The sequence below is a fragment of the Mesoplodon bidens genome, assembly GCF_964165515.1.
Source record: "Mesoplodon bidens genome assembly, chromosome: 16".
Lineage (NCBI taxonomy): Eukaryota > Metazoa > Chordata > Mammalia > Artiodactyla > Ziphiidae > Mesoplodon > Mesoplodon bidens.
The window spans coordinates 63,036,937-63,055,305 of NC_138173.1; the positions used below are offsets into that span (position 1 = coordinate 63,036,937).

An 18,369-nucleotide genomic window follows, 5' to 3' on the forward strand; every position below is an offset into this window, starting at 1 on the left:
TGGTGACAACGATGATGATGATGATGGTGGTAGCCCAGGAGTCCATGGGATAATGTATGTGAAATACCTTATAAACAAAACTAATCTATATTGTTTGCTATTATTAAGAAACTAAAGGGACTTCCCTGGTGGTCTAGTGGTAAAGAATCCGCCTTACAATGCAGGGGACACAGGTTCGATCCCTGATCAGGGAACTAAAATCCCATATTCCGTGGGGCAACTAAGCCCATGTGCCACAACAACTGAGCTCATGCACCTCAACTAGAGAGCCTGCGTGCCACAAACTATGGAGACCGCATGCTCTGGAACCCACGTGCCACAGCTACAGAGCCCACATGCCCTGGAGCCTGTGGGCCACAACTAGAGAGAGAAAACCCACACGCCACAACTAGAGAGTAGCCCGTGCACCACAACGAAGAGCCTGCGTGCCGCAATGAAAGATCCCGCAAGCCTCGACGAAGATCCTGCATGCTGCAACTAAGACCTGACGCAGCCAAAAATAAATTAAAAAAAAAAGAAATTAAAGTGTCAAAAATTAAAATGTTTAAGGTGAAAAATTTTAAAAGCAATAGCAATTATACACAGGAGAAGGAAATTGACTAGTTTCAGACAAATCACTAGTGAAGAGTTAATATTCCTATTTGACGTCACATGACAGTGGAATGTTTTGGGGACTTAACTTTTTTAAAGAAAGGTGATACTATTAATAATGATGATGATGACAATCAGAATGTTGCTAATAATCGTCACAGCAGCCGCCACTTACTGAGCATCTCCAGTGACCCAGGCACAGTGTAGTATTTGATATTCACTCTTGAATCCTCCAATGGCCATGTTTATTCTCCCTACTTTACCCATGAGAAAACCAAGGTCCAGAAAGATTACAAAGCTTGATCAGAGTAGAACAGCTTGGGATTCAAACCCAGGTCTTTTTGGCTCTTCATTCTGTGCCCATTTCCTGTTGACCTGATTAGCTCTTCCTAGGATGCTGAAACAGAGGGACTGCAATGATCCTTGCAGATTGGCCACTCTAGGCCCTTCTTTTGAGAGAAAAGGAATCTGAGGTCCAGAGCCATGAAGTGGCCTGCCCAAGGGCACACAGCTAGTTACTGTTGAGATCAAATTCTCAAACTCAGGGCTCCGACTCTCAAAGCAGTAGCCTGTCTTCTATATTAGGCTGCATCTCTGGTATGCAGCTATTTTGAATTTCCATGCAATCCTGCAAATAGGCTATTGGTTTCATTCCAGAAAATTACAGGGCAAATTTAGCCTTCCCAAGGGAACAGCTGGCATGTGTGCTGTGCTGTGATGTCTGGAATTGCCCCACACCCTGCGTTTATGGTGGTTTGCCTCTGGCTTCTCTTGGAAGCAGAAAGCTGTGGCATAGAGTAAACAAATAAGGGAGTTCACTGAAAATCAACCCCTCGATTCTTGTGTATTAGCCACTTCTGGCATGAATGTCACATGGTACCACACCTGGATGGGAGCAGAGATAACACATTAATATGCTCACAACAGTCAGCTTTTATGGAGTTCTCATCACATACTAAGGTCTTTTAATTCTCACAATTAAGCTACAAGTTAGTGGATTAAACCGATTTAACAGATGAGGAAATTGAGACCCAGGGACGTTAAGAAACTTGTCAGTGTTAAAAAAAAAGAAGCTTAATGTGTGCTGGAGTCAGGCTGTAGCCTTCATGCCAAAGCTGACACCTGTAACCATCACACGTACCTGCGCTGTACTTAGAGCGTTCTGCACCCATGGGGATGCTGGGTGGTTAGGAAACAAAGGCAAAGTTTTGCTTTCACGAAATTGATAGTTTCACATGGGACACACATGTGTACAAGCATAATTAATTTGAACACTTGTTATCTCAGAGAGAGCTTTGACTTTTTCTGCTGGGCACTCTTTGATGAGATTTCTGGGAATCATCTTAAATTTTTTTAACGTGGCTGTACAGTGAATTTTTATCCCCATTTTACAGATGAGAAAACAGACTGAGAGGTGAAGCAAATGACCAAACTTTCCGTAGTTAATAAGTATTAGGGTCTTGATTCAGTCCAGGCTTGTAGTTACTATGTTCAAGTTTAAAAAAAACATTCAAATGCTATGGAAATCCAAAAGGAGAAGCCTATGGAGTTGAAAGCCTATTATACTAAACACTTAGAACTGACTGATGAATTTCCCTGCCAACCTCAGTGATCTGGAAGGGCAGTGCAGTGCATGGTTTTGGAGGCAGTGTGTTGTAATCAAAATAGGAAGAGGATGGGCATCAGAGCTCTGGGTTTGAGACCACTCTCTTCCTCCAAGTTCAACGGCCATGAACTTGGCGGCCGTTGTAACTTGGCTGTTGTTAAGCCAAGAACACCTTGGCTCTTTCTTCTGTGTCTTGCTTGCTGTCATGGAAAGGAGCTCATAAACCTGGTTTATCTTATTTTATTTTATTTATTTTTAAATTTTTATTTATTTGTTTGTTTTTTGGCTGTATTGGGTCTTCGTTGCTGCACGTGGGCTTTCTCTAGTTGCAGCAAGCAGGGGCTACTCTTCCTTGATGTGCGCAGGCTTCTCATTGCTGTAGCTTCTCTTGTCACGGAGCATAGCCTCTAGGCACGCAGGCTTCAATAGTTGTGGCTCGCAGGCTCCGTAGTTGTGGTTCACGGGCTGTAGAGTGCAGTCTCAGTAGTTGTGGTGCATGGGCTTAGTTTTTCCGCGGCATGTGGGACCTTCCCGGACCAGGGCTCAAACCCGTGTCCCCTGAATTGGCAGGTGGATTCTTAACCACTGCACCACCAGGGAAGTCCCTAAATTAATTTTTAAAAATATATTCAGTTGCACTAGCCACACTTCAAATGCTCAATAGTCACATGGGTTAGTGGCTACCATGTTGATCAGTGTTGATAATAAAATATTTCATCACTGAAGAAATAGCCCTTTTCTAGAAGAACTGAGTGATTTTTTTTTTTTTTTTTTGGCCTTGCTACACAGCTTATGGGATTTTAGTTCCCTGACGAGGGATCGAACCCGGGCCTTCAGCAGTGAGAGCACAGAGTCCTAACTGCTGGACCCCCGGAGAATTCCCTGAGTGATCTTTAAAAAAAAAAAATATATATATATATATATATATATATATATATATATATATATATATATATATATATATATATATATATTCATTTATTTGGTTGCACCAGGTCTTAGTTTCAGCAGGCGGGCTCCTTAGTTGTGACATGTGAACTCTTAGTTGTGGCATGCATGTGGGATCTAGTTCCCTAACCAGGGATTGAACCTGGGCCTCCTGCATTGGGAGTGTGGAGTCTTATTATCCACCGTGTCACCAGAGAAGTCCCCCTGAGTGATCTTAATAGCATGTTTTCCTTGAGATGAGGTGGTTTTATCACATAATTCTTAGAAGAATATGAGTTTGAGGCTTGAAGGCATTTAGCTTTTGATTCTGTCATTGAAGGGAATTAAGACACATGCCACTGGGTGGGAGTGGTTAAGAAGCCTGACAGATGGGTCCGCTCTTCGTGGGACAGTTTCCTTTTGCACCTTTGATTATACTGGGTAACATGTTGCTCAAGAACAGCCATGCGCATCAATGAGTGTTGATTCAGCCACACCCCCAATAGTCTCACCCACCAGATGACTCTGAAACTTAGAAACCTGTGCCCAGGAGCTGGATAAAGCCAGACACCAGGACTTTGCCAATTCCTCGCCCAGAGGAGCCACCAAGAAGAGGAAGAATGGAGAAACCATCCAAAGCCAAGTAACATATTTCCTTCTCCTAAAGTGAAGACTTCTGGGTGTGGCCAGAGCCAAAGGGCTGGGAGCTGGGGGTGAGGGTTTCTCTTCAAAAAACCCTTAAAGGTTAGCTAAGACTTAAGGCTTAGGAGGCAAAGGTCATGGGCCAGGTGGGACATTTGGGCCTGATAATGCACTTCAAGGACACATTTTTCCCATCTGATGAGAAAATATATAATTTTCATTGTGGAAAATCTGAAAATATAGAAGTCATGAGGATTTTAAAAATCACTCACAGTATCACTGGAGATAACCATTGTTAACATTTTGAACATTAAAAAATTTCCTTTAATTTTTTCAACTGGACTACAAAGGGTTAATATTAAATGCTGTTATTTTTGGAAAGCAGGACCTTTCCTTATGTAATTTCACTATCCTGTAAAGCCACCTTAAGCCTGTGGTTTCTTTTCTCCCGCTGGCCTTCTCCTCCTGCCTCAAAATCTCTTCTCTCAGTTCGTGAATAAGAGGTGGTGTCTTTTTAGTCCTATGGTCTCATTTTTGGACTTGCCAGGGGAGCTTTGCTGGGGCTCAGTCTGCACCCCTGTGGCCACAAGGGCCTTGGGGGAGATAGTCGTGTGTTCAGAACACACGACTTGGCTCTTCATTTTGCTTGAGGCTGGTTAAAAGGGATCTAAGGACATTTGTATCTTTTCATCTACAAAGCAACTTGGTAGAATTACACAGGCAGCCCTCAGCTCTGCTTGGGGACGGGATTGGGGTAACAGTACATGATTGGGCTCCTGAATCATTTTTGAAAACTCAATCATTTATTAAATATATCTGCTATGAGTACAGCACCTTACCAGGCACTGGGTCCACAAAAATGGATCACCCAGATTCTTCTCTCAAAGCACTTAAGACAAGTGATATTGATGAATAACAAAATAGATGACTATGATTTGGGTGTTGTGAGATTATGATAGGGGTAGACGCCCGGGTGGGAAGAGAAATTTCATCCATTTTGGAGGATCAAGGAAGGCTTCTTGGAAAAAGGGCATCTAAGCTGAGAAGTGGAGGGTGAATGGTAAACAACATTCTTGAATGTGGTAGTGGAGGTGAAGGTGAGAGAGAATATTCCAGGTAGAAGGCACAGCACAAGTAAAGGCTGGGAGGTAAGAAAGCATGATGTCTTTGGGAATGACAAGCTCAGTTAAGTATATATGATGTCCATTCTGTGTATTTTGCTGGTAAATGCTTGGACAATGATGTTTGCTTCCGGACTGGCTTGTGTTAATCTCTGATGGCACATTTTCCTTCCTTCCCAAGCGTAACTGCCACTGTTTCTAAAGAAGACTTGGGTCAAGGCCACCTTCCTCAGGCAGCCTTCCTAGATTTCCTCTGGTGGAAAGAAACTCTCTCCTCTGAAACCCCATAGTGCTCTTATCCTCTCTAAACTTTCCATTTATACAACAGCTACTTCCAATGTCTCTCTTGCTGCCTTCCTGGACTCTGAACAGATTGAGGTCAGGGACAGTCTGTCTTCCAGAATCTTACCTGGTGCCTAGAACAAAGCTGCACTTACACAGCACGTGTGTGTCCAGGGAGAACTGGGTTCATGGTGAGGACTGGTCTTCTGTGCTGCTGTCTTGTATTTTTTGAGATTTTAGCTCATCCTCTCCCACATTGTAATCATTCTTTCCCTCCCAGTGCCTGCCCTTATCCCCTGGCATGGTCAGGCTCAGGATAATTTTCAGGAGAGGTTAATGGCATTCGATTTCATTTATGCATGCAGATTGGATGTGTCAGGGTGAAGGTTTTAAGTGGCATTATAAATAGTGCCTGGGGTAAGGTCTGTGCTGTGAGTGGAGAGAGAGCAGAGCTTCTCACGTGGGGACCAACACTTCAGTGTTGCGGAGGGTTTTGGGCAGGGCTTCTATCCAACTGTTATGTGCTTGTATGGCTGCATTCATTGGTAAAATAATGAAATTGTTCCACACCAGTGGCTGACTAGCTCCACACCAGTGGCTGAGTGGGCTCCTGTCTTGAGCCCACTGAATGTCCTTCTGACACCCAGGACCACCTACATCCAGCAATCAATGGGTAATGCCTGACATGGCAGGAGGTCTTCAGGAACCAGTGTCATTGTGACAGGTCAATACCCATGCCACCGATATTTTGACTATCACCCCTGATTATCAAGTATATGTCTGTCAGTGATAGTGAAGAGTTTCCTCCCAAAGAAAACAGGTCTGGTGGGTGCATTTTGATAAAAGAGGGCTGATTAAGAAACCATATACAAGAATGATTCCAACCCCTGAGTTAATCATTTACTAACTGTATCACCCTAGGCATGTTGCTTCACTTCTGCTTCTCTGTTTTCTTGTCTGTCAAAGAGGGAAAAGAATTCACTCCTTTAGTATTCATCCATCCATCCATCCATCGACCCATTTGTCCAACCAACAAGCAACTGTGCCATCGCCAGCCTGGAAATGTTGCCTAGCAGTGGCTGGACAGACATTTAGGGAATTTAGTTTGGGGAATAGTCACAAATCTAGTTTTGAAGGTCAAATGAGACATTGAAGGCAAAAGCCTTTCAAAACTGTGCAGGATTTCACTGATGCTGGGGTCCTCGCCACATCAATAGCAGCATTACTACCGTGGTGTTTACTCAGGGAACGGACTAGGGCATTTTGGTGCAATATAACATCAGGAAGGCCCTTCAGCTCTTTATTTATTCACGCCATTTGTATAATCCTGCTGGTGCCGGAAGGACTATGAGTCACTTTCCATTTAACTAGTGTTTGGTAAGAGCCTTCTTGTTCCAGATACTATTTTTTTTTTCCAAAACGAAAAGAGCTTTACAAGTTTTGCTGATTGTAAACATAATACACAGCCTTTATTAAAATGTAAAACAACACAGAAAAATGTATAAAGATGAAAGTAAAATTAACCCAAATCCTACTCCCAGAGATTAATACTCATCTTTTTTGATGAAAATTTTTTTAGGCATCTTTCTATGGTTATATACATTTTTAAAAACATAGACTACATTGTATTACACATGCTGTTCTGTAACCTACTTTTCCTCTGAATATTATCAACATACACTGAAAATTCTATTATCTGGTGGGTGATTGAAAAGAAGTGTTTAATAATAAAAAGCACTGAGATTTTTATGGTTTCTTTCATCACGTCATGCCAGGATTCTGTGAGAGTTGAATTCCTTTCTTGCATTTTCTCCGTGAACTAATCAAGTATGTGCTTAGGTCTTGTATGGTGGTTCTTTTTCAATTCAATAAATACATATTGCACTGCCATTGTCAATGACTACATGGTATTCCACAGTATATACAAAATACATTTATTTAATTAGTCCCTAGCTGAGTTATTTGAGTTATTTCCCATTTTTGGCTAATGTAATCATTCCATAATAAACACCCTTGGGTATTCAACTTTGCCCATTTGTAAAGTTGTACGAGCACCTCATCAGGATAAATTTCTAGCAGTGAGAATCTGGCTGAGGTCAAAGGTTTTTAAAATTTAATTCGTATTGGTATCAGTGGCTATTATGGGACAAGAGAAGTTGTGGAAGCTTGAGGCTTAGCTGGGGTGATGGGACTTAAAACTCATGGCACAATCATAGAACAGTGCAGAAAGTGTTTAGTAAACAGCCGAAGAGTGAATGCTTTTAGGTGAAATGGTCACTGAGTGTTGGAAGCAGTTTCAGAGAAAGTGGGAGAAGTGACCTCGCTTCAGAGTCTTTAAAAATAGCTGGACCTTCATCTCTGAGGCTACCTCTTAGAGAGCCCTGCTTAAAGGCAGAGGGAGGAATAGATTCTTTTTGGTTCAACAAATACTTTGTGAGCACCCCTTCAGTGCCAGGCATGGGACAAGGCCAGGGCATCAGGGGGTTGTCAATCCGTGGGGGACGCATGGTGGCCCACAAGAGTTGCAACTCAGAGTGGATGTGCTCTGGCCAGTCCTCGCACCCGTCTGTGACTCTGCTGCTTCCTGTAAATTGGTGGCCACACTGTCTAGCCCCTGGGGGTTGTAGTCCACACCAAAACTGGGGATTCTGAGAGTAATGCTGTGCTGTCATGGAGAACGAAGACTAGACTGATTCTGTGGCTCCCAGAGTTGGGAGGAGAGGTGGTGGCATGGCGCCTCATTCACAGCGAGTCTGGGCCATCTCGTAGCAGGGCTGCTGTTGGGTAGAGGATATTCAAGCTTTGTACAGGAAGATACACTGATTGACCTTTGGGGTTTCTTCATACTCTGGGACTTCGTGATTTCATAGTAAAGTTTTGGGCAAGGTAATATTCACTCATTTACTCATTCAACAAACTCAAATGCCAGGTACTCTTCTAGGTATTGGAGACAAAAGATCAGGCTAGGTGTCTGCCACTAAGGGACTGTACTCTTAAAAATTAAAAAAATTTAAAAATTGTGACAGAAAAAGCATAGTATAAGATTTACCATCGTAACCGTTCTTAAGAGTGTTTACTGGTGTTAAGTATATGCACATTGTTGTGCAACAGACCTCCAGAACTCTTTCGTCTTTTGAAACAAACTCTGTACCATTAAACACCAGCTCCCCATTTCCCCCTCCCCCCACCATGATAACCACCATTCTGAGTTTGACTACTTTTTTTTTTTTTTTCCGGTACGCGGGCCTCTCACTGTTGTGGCCTCTTCCGTTGCGGAGCACAGGCTCCGGATGTGCAGGCTCAGCGGCCATGGCTCACGGGCCCAGCCGCTCCGCAGCATGTGGGATCTTCCCGGACCGGGGCACGAACCCATGTCCCCTGCATCGGCAGGCGGACTCTCAACCACTGCGCCACCAGGGAAGCCCAGGTGCCATTCTTATTAGTCTTGGTTTTAGCAATTTGAGAAGGGCCTCCAAAGACCGAGACGGGAGGTCCTGTCTCAATCTACCTTTGTGAGGAGGCGTGGATTGGGCTTCCTCCTGGAGGCTGGTGTGGGAAACGTTTCTCAGCTGGTGGCTGAGCAAGGCCAACACCTGGCCCCCAGCCCACTGTGGTTCTGTTGTTCTCGCCCTGCTGGTCACTCCCACTGAGGCTCCGGAGACCTTGCTGGCATTTTTTGCATCTTTTCTTAAGTCCTATGAGGAAAGTGATTTGTTAATGGGCATTTCTGAATCTGGGGGTTCATGAACCTCCTGGCAGTCTGCCCTCCTGTATAACCAGTCTTGTGTACCAAAAGCCTCACCAAAACTTTGCAGGGTCACTGGGTGAGTTTTATCCCAGCCTGGCCTCCTTCCTAAGAAAGAGGCTTGTAGGAAATCATTCCCAAGAATCAGCTCCCTTTTCATCCACTTCCTCTTCATGTGATTGAGGAGGGGTGTTTGCTGAAGGTCTGACTTGCAGTTGGCGTGTCTGGACTTCTCTTGGTTCCATTAGCATTCCCTTGCTGTGTACACACCTGGATGAGAAAGTAAATCTTCTTGGGTTACAAAGACAAAAGGCAGTTTGTAGAGCAGGATTCCAGTTAAGAACCCCTTACAAATCCTTTTGCCAACTGTCAAACCCACTGTGAGAGGCCACCATAGAAAAGGCCTGTCTGGGGAGCTGCAGAGACTTTTTTTCAAGGAAGAAATTGAACAGAACCTGGGAAGGTTCTTTCCATCCGCAAATTTCAAATGGCCTCCCCAACAATTCATTGTGTGCTATCAAATATTACTGTCTCTGTCTCCCCTTGGAGATTCTTATAATCCCAGCAGACCAGGGACTTAACACGCTAAGTATGGGCAGTTGTGAAGAGGAGGGTAGTGAACTGTTTCCCAGTTATAGACACAAGGCACATACAGCTGGGGAATAAGCAGTGATTTTAGGGGATACAGGGACAGGTTTTAGCCTCCACTGATGATTCTTAGTGATAATTAGCAATTACTCTAGGGATGGTAAAATGATGGTCTAAAATCTTATTTTCCTTTATTACCTCTGAGTATAAAAAGAGGTTTCCCCTCTCTCTTCCTCTCCCAACACTTCCCCCTTTTCAGTATCAATATGGGTTTTTGGATTATTATTTAATGTGTTATAATCCCTTCCTTTGGTTATTGATTTTGATACTCAAATTGTTCCATATTTTGCCAGAGGGAGCCCCTTCAGGTTGGCTCCTGTGTCCTTTCAACATGTCCCCACAGGTTTTTGAGCATTTCCTTACTCTCTGGAATAAGACTTTCCAGGTTATATCTAACCTCTTACGATTAAAGTGTTAGAAAAAGCAGGAAGGTGAAAATCTTTTCCCAACTTCAGCACTGGCAAACACATCCCAGAACTTTGGCAAAAAAAACAGCACGTTCTGGACTGGACTTAACTGATCACTGAAGCTCTAGAAATGGGTCATGGGAAAGTCACTGTTGTCTGGGAGAGGCTGTGGGGTGCAGACATAGATAATCTATCAGAGCTTCAAAACCTTCTGTATAACATTAATTGGATGCCTACACTGGATGGGATGCTGAGGGCAACAAAAGTGAAATAGATCTTGTCTCTGTCCTTTAACAGCTTTCAGGACGCTTGGGAAGAAATCAAGGGTGGTGGTAACCGTTCTCAAATGCACTTTCAATCTATCAGAAGTTTACAGTTACATGGAATCAAAGCCATCCCCTTTTCATTGTACAACAATAGTAGAAAGAGGATTGCCTGTTTCTCCTGGATCTTTTACAACATGATAGTACTTTCCAGAAAGAGACTTGCCCTGTAGATGGTTTTGGTGATGATTCCCCTGTGCTGTGCTGTATAAGTGTGATTTGGGGTTTTTGTTGTTGTTGCACAGAACAAAATAACATGTAAGTTACCTCCAATAACGCAACTTGTCCTATGGATACGTTGAATATGGGATAGTGAAGCAGTGAAGTGTGGAAGTTAAGAGCAAAAGTGTCAGAGACAAGAATTGGCTCTGCTACCTGCAGGATGGTTGATCCTGGGCAAATCAACTTAAGCTCTCTGGGTAGCTGTTTCCTTATCTGTAAACTAGGGAACAATAGTAGATACTTTACAGAGTCGTTTTGAGGATGAAATGGGCTAAGAATATAAAAGTGTTTGCCACCGTTCCTGGCATATCATTAATGCTCGCATTATAATTGCCATTATTATTATTATTACCATTATCATTATTATTACATGTGGAATTGATTCCAGCAGGCAGCCTTGTGGACCAGCAGAAACGTAGGCAAACCGCCCCCTCTTAGGGACGGAAGCATTGCTCAGGAACTGGTATGCTGTTCAGAGTTCACATCAGCCCCTAGACATCAGGCTTCCTTTGGCCATTTATTGCTCCATCATTATGCAGAGTCAGCTACTCCGTCTGCTTTGACTGATCGGCGCTACCGTGAACTACTTCCTCTCTTCTCCTTCTCCACCAGGGGACTTCTGCTGACTCATCGCTTTTGGAATCCTGCTGCTATTTCTCATTTCCTTGGTGGGTGATCAAAAGCAATTAGCTGGTTTACCCTTTCCTTCTTGCCAAGAACATCTTTCCATTACTGTACATCTCAGGGAGGGAGAAGAAGGAACACCAGTGGAATTCAAGAAAACTGAATCCCATGTAGACTCATTTTAGGTCTCTTGTCCCTTAAGTGACCCTAGTTTGCCCTTTCAGATGACTCTCAGCTAACTGTTTACACAGGGAACACCTCCTTGGTACATAGAAATGCCTTTTCCCACTAAGCTTCAAATGTGCTTAGCTTCTGCATCTCTGGGAAGTTTACAGAAAAGCTGTAGCCCAATTTGTATCAGTGGATTTATTCCCTTTTCATTCAATTGTTGAATCATGAAGGAGAGTTAGGTACAACCACTGACTTTCAACATTGAGGAGAAACATTTTAATATCAATTAAAGCAACAGAGTAATGCCCGTAATAATAGGTCCAGTATTAGACCTATAGACGATTTAGAATCCACTGTTTACGTTTCCTATCTTATTCAGTTCACCTGTCTCTTAAAGATGACACCTATTTTAAATAATCAAAATCAAACCATTTGCTAAAAATAGGAGCAAAGCTTTAATGTAAAGGATAATTAATTTCCTATTCTTCCAGGGAAGATGACATTGAGGGTTGCCTGGGTCCCTTGCTTTTTCAGTCTGCTTTTGGCAGTATTATTGCACATCCATTTGGGTATAGCAAGAGAAGGGAATATCAAACCATCCTTCTGAGGTTTTTTAGCAAGGCTGAGGAAAGGATAGGTGTCCACTTGTTGGAGGGTGTCTCCTTGTTAGCAGGATTTCTCAGATTGTGATCTGCGTTCCAGTCTGCCCGTCTCCAATTCAGGGGAACTGAATTAAAAAGTTGTTGCTGTCAAATCAGGTTGGGAGCCACTCGATTCTGTGGTACTTTCATGCTTTTGAGGAGTCTTATTTCATGTAAGCATACTGTTGAATCTAAGAAGCCCTGTAAAACGGGGGTAACTCCAGCATTTTCCAAATATATTTCAAAATGGAATCTCTTTATCTGTGGAAGGTCCACTTGTGAATGATAAAGTCTGGATTTAGAGTTCTGTTGGGGTGGTACCTCCAAAGAGCAGATTCCAAGATGGGATTGACGTGCTCAAGATTTATTTGGGGAAACACGTGGGAAGGACACAGAGGAAGGAGTAGGAGAAAGCAGAGAGTCTTCAGACCACGATGCGAATCTGACCCGTGATGGAGAGCAGGAAGGAAGGGAAACTGGGTAGGAAGATTCTTCTAAAACAGTTTCCTCCAGGTCAAGAGGGAGCCTTGTGGCCTAAGTTATCCGTGAGAGGTGTCCCATGTCTTGCAGGATTAGTTCACTTGCTGTGGTTAGTCATTTGTTGGGAGCAGCCCATGGGCAGCATGGCCTCGTGTGACACAGTAGTGAATCGAGAGTTATAGGAGCTGGAGCGGTCAGTCAACTATGCTTCATGCAGCCAGAGATCCGAGTGGCACTTTTTTTTTTTTTTCGGTACGTGGGCCTCTCACTGCTGTGGCCTCTCCCGTTGCGGAGCACAGGCTCCAGACGCGCAGGCTCAGTGGCCATGGCTCACGGGCCCAGCCGCTCCGCGGCACGTGGGATCCTCCCGGACTGGGGCATGAACCCGTGTCCCCTGCATCGGCAAGCGGACTCCCAACCACTGTGCCACTAGGGAAGCCCTGAGTGGCACTTTTTCATGACTGCCACAATTTCTAGCTTTGGCCCTTTTTTAGCCATGCAGACTTGAGTAAGTCATTCCAGGTTCTGGAACCTAAATGGTTAATCTACCAAGTAGCAGGGAAACCTTTCTATGTCACATAGCTGCCGTGACACATAGGGGTACATGAAAGTTGTTGTAACCTACAAAGCATTCTAGAAATAGGAACGAATATTATGATGGAGTGACTGAAGCCTTTTAAAGTGTATTAGCGGCTAGAAAGCCATCGTGCCCCTTGACCACATCACACTGTCTTTTCTCTCATTGCTCTGAACTTCCCACAGGCCCACTGCAGTGCTGGGCATCTAATAGGTAATGACTAAGTGTTTGTTGAATCATGATAACAACTGTTGTGAGTTTTCCAAAGAAACACTCCATGACTAAGACGGTATGTGGGATAAAGATTGTAGACGCTGAAATTTATTCCCTCTGGCAGAGGCCACATGGCAGGAGGCAAAGCAGGGGGGAGGGTGGAGGATGATTTCTGCTGATGTGATCTGCACTTGTATCTGGAATGGACATAGCAGCTTCGTGCAAAGGGTTATTACTCTTCCCAGAGTGCAGAAGGTTGGAGGAGAGTTTCATAACCTTCTTGCTTTGCAATATAGTCTCTCTTTTGAGAATTTCTAAAATAATTCTGAAGCTAACTGAATTGTTAAGACAATTCCCAATCTGCATTCTAGATAATTGTACAGCAACACTCCTCTGAAGTTCATTTTCCAGAGCTGTATATCAGTTACCCTATTGGCCCCTTTGAGTTTTACCAACTCATCCTTTCCCCCTTTTGGAGAAGTATCAGTTGGGGCTAAAATGGTTCAGGGGCAAGCACAGGAAAGAGGGTAAGTGGAGTAGCAGGGATGATGTGTGACTGGGTAATTTCTTAAAGAGTTGACTGTCGCTCATCTACTTGGTTCTACTTTCCTGAGAGGTGGCAGTTTTGTCTATTCCTTCTTTGTACATTTCTTTGCACCAGCTCAGCATTTTGTTCAATTAATGTTTGTGCAGGGTGCACAATTACTGCTGGGTGCAGGGAAGACAGTGGGGAATCAACTAGAGAGAGTTCTACTCTAATGGAACTTTTGGTCTAATGGACACTCGTGAAAAAAATCATGTAAAAATAAAATGACAAACTATGATAAGTGATGAAAAGAAAAAGCACAGGGAATGTGAGGACCTGCTGAGCCTGTGGGAGGGGGAGGGGGCGGGGGAGCTTCAAGGAAGGCCTTGTGATGTTTTTTATTTTATTTTATTTTATACAGCAGGTTCTTATTAGTCATCAATTTTATACACAACAGCGTCCTTGTGATGTTAAGTGACATCTTTCTAAGGGATGGGATGGAGTTAATGGGGCAAAGAGGTGTGGGAGGGCATATGGATTCTAGGCACAGAGGCGAGCATGTGCAAAGGCCCCGAGGGAAGGGCACATGCCAGTCACGTTGCTGAAGGAAGGTGGTGTGGTCGGAGCAGAGAAATAAGGCTGCGGGGTTGTGCATTTGGCTTTTCCCTATGATGAGCAATCAGCAGACATTTATGATTGAATGTGTACTGTGCATCCAGATGACTTCTGTTGTTATGATGTGTACTTGTATGTGAGCCAGACATAGCAGCCACATGGTAAGGCTGTCATTCTGCAAACAGGAGAAATAAACTTAAATCCTAGGAGGAGGGATTTGAGCTTTAGCTAGAGAACACTTGGGGCCTCCTGGGGCTGTTGAGCTCAGAAAAGAGTTGCCACAGGATCTTCTTTTGTGAAGAACAGATCAGACAAGGGGAGGAGGTTTGGTTCCCTTGAACGGCTCAGGAATCAGGAGACAAGGTTCCAGCTCTGACGGTTCCATGATTGGCTATGTGACCTCAGACCACATCATCTTTTTAGTCATCATTTTCCCCTTTTGTAACGTGTAAGGTTGGGGCTCAGTAATCTCTGACATCTTTGCTTCTGATTGGGGTCAAATCTACGATGACCAAAAACGGGAGGTGGGATGCTTCAGGAAGCCTGTGCCCCATCTGTGAACCCCTGAGCCAAGGCCCATTTCTCTGGAGACAATGAGGACTCAGTTGCGGATGCTGAACGAGGCTGCCTTGTGAGCTACTCTGTAAGCTGCTCAGTCCTCACTTGCAAAGCCTTCTCTCCACCCCCCTGCCTTCCTGCCTTGCTGTCCTGCCCCTTGGAGGCTCTTACACCACTGCCTGGCCCACAGGCGTCCACTTCCCATTCTTCCCCATGAAGGGCTCAGTGGAATGCACCCACTTTCTTTCCTTTCCTGTGGTGCCATTAAGAAGTGCAAGAGGAGGACTTCCCTGGTGGCGCAGCGGTTAAGAATCCACCTGCCAATGCAGGGGACACGGGTTCGATCCCTGGTCCGGGAAGATCCCACATGCCGCGGAGCAACTAAGCCCGCAAGTCACAACTACTGAGCCCACGTGCCACAACTACTGAAGCCCACGCACCTAGAGCCTGTGCTCCGCAGCAAGAAAAGCCACCGCAATGAGAAGCCCGCGCACCTCAACGAAGAGTAGCCCCTGCTCGCCGCCACTAGAGAAAGCCCGCACGCAGCAACGAAGACCCAACACAGCCAAAATTAATTAATTTTTAAAAAAAGTGCAAGAGGAAGTAACAAATGGCAGTGGATCAGTCCTTGGTGCTGCCATACAAATGACCACAAACTGGGAGGCTTAGAACAACAGAAATGTATCCTCTCCCAGTTCTGGAGGCCAGAAGTCTGAAACCAAGGTGCTGAGAGGACTATGCTCCCTCTGAAGGCTCTGGGAGACAATCCTTCCTTGCCTCTTCCAGCTTCTGGTGGCTCCAGGCATTTCTTGACTTGTGGTCACATCATTCTGACCTCTGCCTCTGTCTTCACATGGCCTTCTCTGTGTGTCTTCTTTTCTGTTTCTTGTAAGAACACTTGTCTTTGGGTTTAACACCCCCTCATGTAATCCAGAATGATCTCATCTTGAGATCTTTAACGTAATTACATTTGCAAAGACTCTTTTTTGCAAATAAGGGCACATTCACAGTTCTCAGAATGTGTATATTTTGGGCAGCCACCATTCAACCCACTCCAGGCAATGACTTCTGAAGCATCTGATCCACCAAAAAGCCTTCTTTTTATTTGTCTCCTTTCTAAACTTGACGTCTTTGAAATAACCTCAGACCACAAGTCCCAATGAAATGCCACAGAGAGCAGGCTGGAGGGCCTGAGAGCACAGGCTCTGAGGGCAGGTGGCCTTGGTTCAAATCCCAGCACTTACCAGCCCTTCTGTGGCTCAGTTTCACCATCTGTACATTGGGCACAATGATAGTGCCTACCTCTGAGGGCTGTTGTGGGACTTAAATAGGGTAATACTTGTAAAAGTATGTAGAACTGGCCCCAAGTAAAGTGAAAACATATTCATTATTGCAAATGAGTAGAGGATGGTGAAAATAATTAAAAATCCACCTTTGATGGCTGGATGGTGGCTAGAAAGTATCCAGGGCTTTGGCACCGTCTGGAGCTGGGGTTTCTTTGCGCCTTGACCTACCTGTGGCTACCTGAGTTGGAATAAAACACCCTGGAGGCCCCTCCTCTCAGGATCTGCTCTGAGCTGCTGTGTTTGCAGATCAGTCTTGGGCTCTGGATTTCAAACAGAGATAGGGAGCTGCCGGGCAGACACAGCAGAAAGGGCATTTCCTGGGAGACACCTGGCCCTTTGGAGGAGACAGCCTTGTGCCTGAGACCCTCTCCATTCTAGAGGGGAGACTTTCTCCTCCCAAAGACCAGTGCTGGACGCTGCACCTCCTACCCTGCTGACCTGCCTTGAGGCCAAGAAGTTAGTTGTCGTGAGTATTTCTGGACAAGGTCAGGAGCCTTCACTGGTCAAGGTGAGACTGGTTGCTCTTTGTCTTATGACTGAGCTGGACTCTGTTGCTGTCTAGGCTGCTGGGAGCCCTTGGGGATGCTGCTCTTCTGTTTGCTCTTAGAGACCTGGGTCATGATGAGTGAGGTTGCAGAGTGCAAAGAGGCTGGGCTTCAGCAACGGATGCTGTGTGGCTGTAGTCAAGTTTCCAAACCTCTCTGAACTGTGGTGTTTACCATCTGGGAAGTGAGGATTGCCCAGTACCTGACTCTGGTTAGGTGCTTGAAAAATTGTGGCTCTGATTGGTATTTGGGAGGTGGTGTGGAGTGGAGGTTGGATAGAGTTTTGTTGCAGCTTAGAGCTGTGGGATCTTAGGCAGGTTACTTAACCTCCTAGGCTTTAATTTTCCCATTTGTAAAAGAGCTTGAACCTTTCCATCAGATGGTTATTGGGATGATTAGATGAAAAAAGATGTATGCAGGACCTTAAGCCAATGCCTTGCTTATCCTACCTGCTTAATGAACAGCAGTTATTGATTGCCCCAGAGCACTTTAAATAATGATACTAAATAATAAAATGGATGGCTCTATAGAACAAATTTTCCATCCCAGCATGGTCTAGGAGGAAGAGCATTCAGCTGGCTGTGAGGAGACCGGGCTCTGTCCCCAGCTTGGCCGATTTGTAGCTGGGTGACTTTGAGCAAGTTGCTTTTGCTTTTAACAGTTGTGAAATTTCTTTCATTTGGCTTTTTTAACTATCCAGAGGAAAGTGATTAGATGATCATATTCAACCCCTTGGAGCATTTTCTGTAATGCACAGGGGGTCTGAAGTAGAGCTCTATGGAAGGAAAAAGTCCATTTTTGAATGAACGGGATTCGAGGTGTGTCTGTTATCAGAGTTCCCCCGGCCTGGGTTTGGAGAGGGAGGGCTGTGGAGGTCCATGCTTGCTGAGGTCTTAGCATTTCTGGAGGGTGAACACAGGATAAATGGGCACCCAGAAGTCCCAGCAGTTTCAATAAACAGGTATATGATCTTGATTTGGTCCCTAGTTTCTTTCTGGGTCTCAGTTTCCCTACTGGCCAAACGAGTAGGTTAGTCTTGATGAGTGGTTTTCAAACTTTACAACTTAATATATAAAACAGATAGAAATGGAACCCCTCAGATTGAAGGGATGAGGGAGTGTTCCCGGTGAATTTGAGGTCCTTGATGTCTCATCTCAGAAAGAATTTAGTGAGAGACAAAGTGATAGGTAAGAAGTGGACTTATTTAGAGAGAAAGACACTCCTCAGACAAGAGTGTGGGCCATCTCAGAAGGTGAGAGGCAAGATAGGGGGCTACTCATCACTCCAGGCTATGAGGCAAGGGCTGGCTTGACAGCTGAGAGTTTTATTTATTTTATCAAACAAATACCTCTTGCATACCTACTACATAGGTAGGCATAGCACTCACATGCACCCCACACATTGCCTAATGAGGTGGAAAGACATACACACAAGTGATTCAGGAGGGGATGACCTGCTTTACCAGCTTAGGTTACAAATAAGTCACATTGTCTTTTATCATTCAAAGTCATTGCTTAAGCAAGTTAGAAGAGTGGTCAGCTTTGCCTTCCTACTCTTAA

The 18,369-nt window shown here is 44.6% G+C and overlaps 1 protein-coding gene across 1 annotated transcript in view; it reads left to right on the forward strand.

Annotated features, from left to right (window-relative positions):
- Nucleotides 1-3,744: 3,744 nt before the first annotated feature.
- Nucleotides 3,745-18,369, forward strand: part of FER1L6 (fer-1 like family member 6) — a gene marked incomplete at its 5' end in the record, with an annotated part of 170,748 nt that continues 156,123 nt past the window's right edge. The window contains one exon of the mRNA XM_081214331.1: nucleotides 3,745-3,767. Coding sequence (XP_081070457.1) covers nucleotides 3,745-3,767 — 23 coding nt within the window. The remainder of the gene's footprint in view (nucleotides 3,768-18,369) is intronic.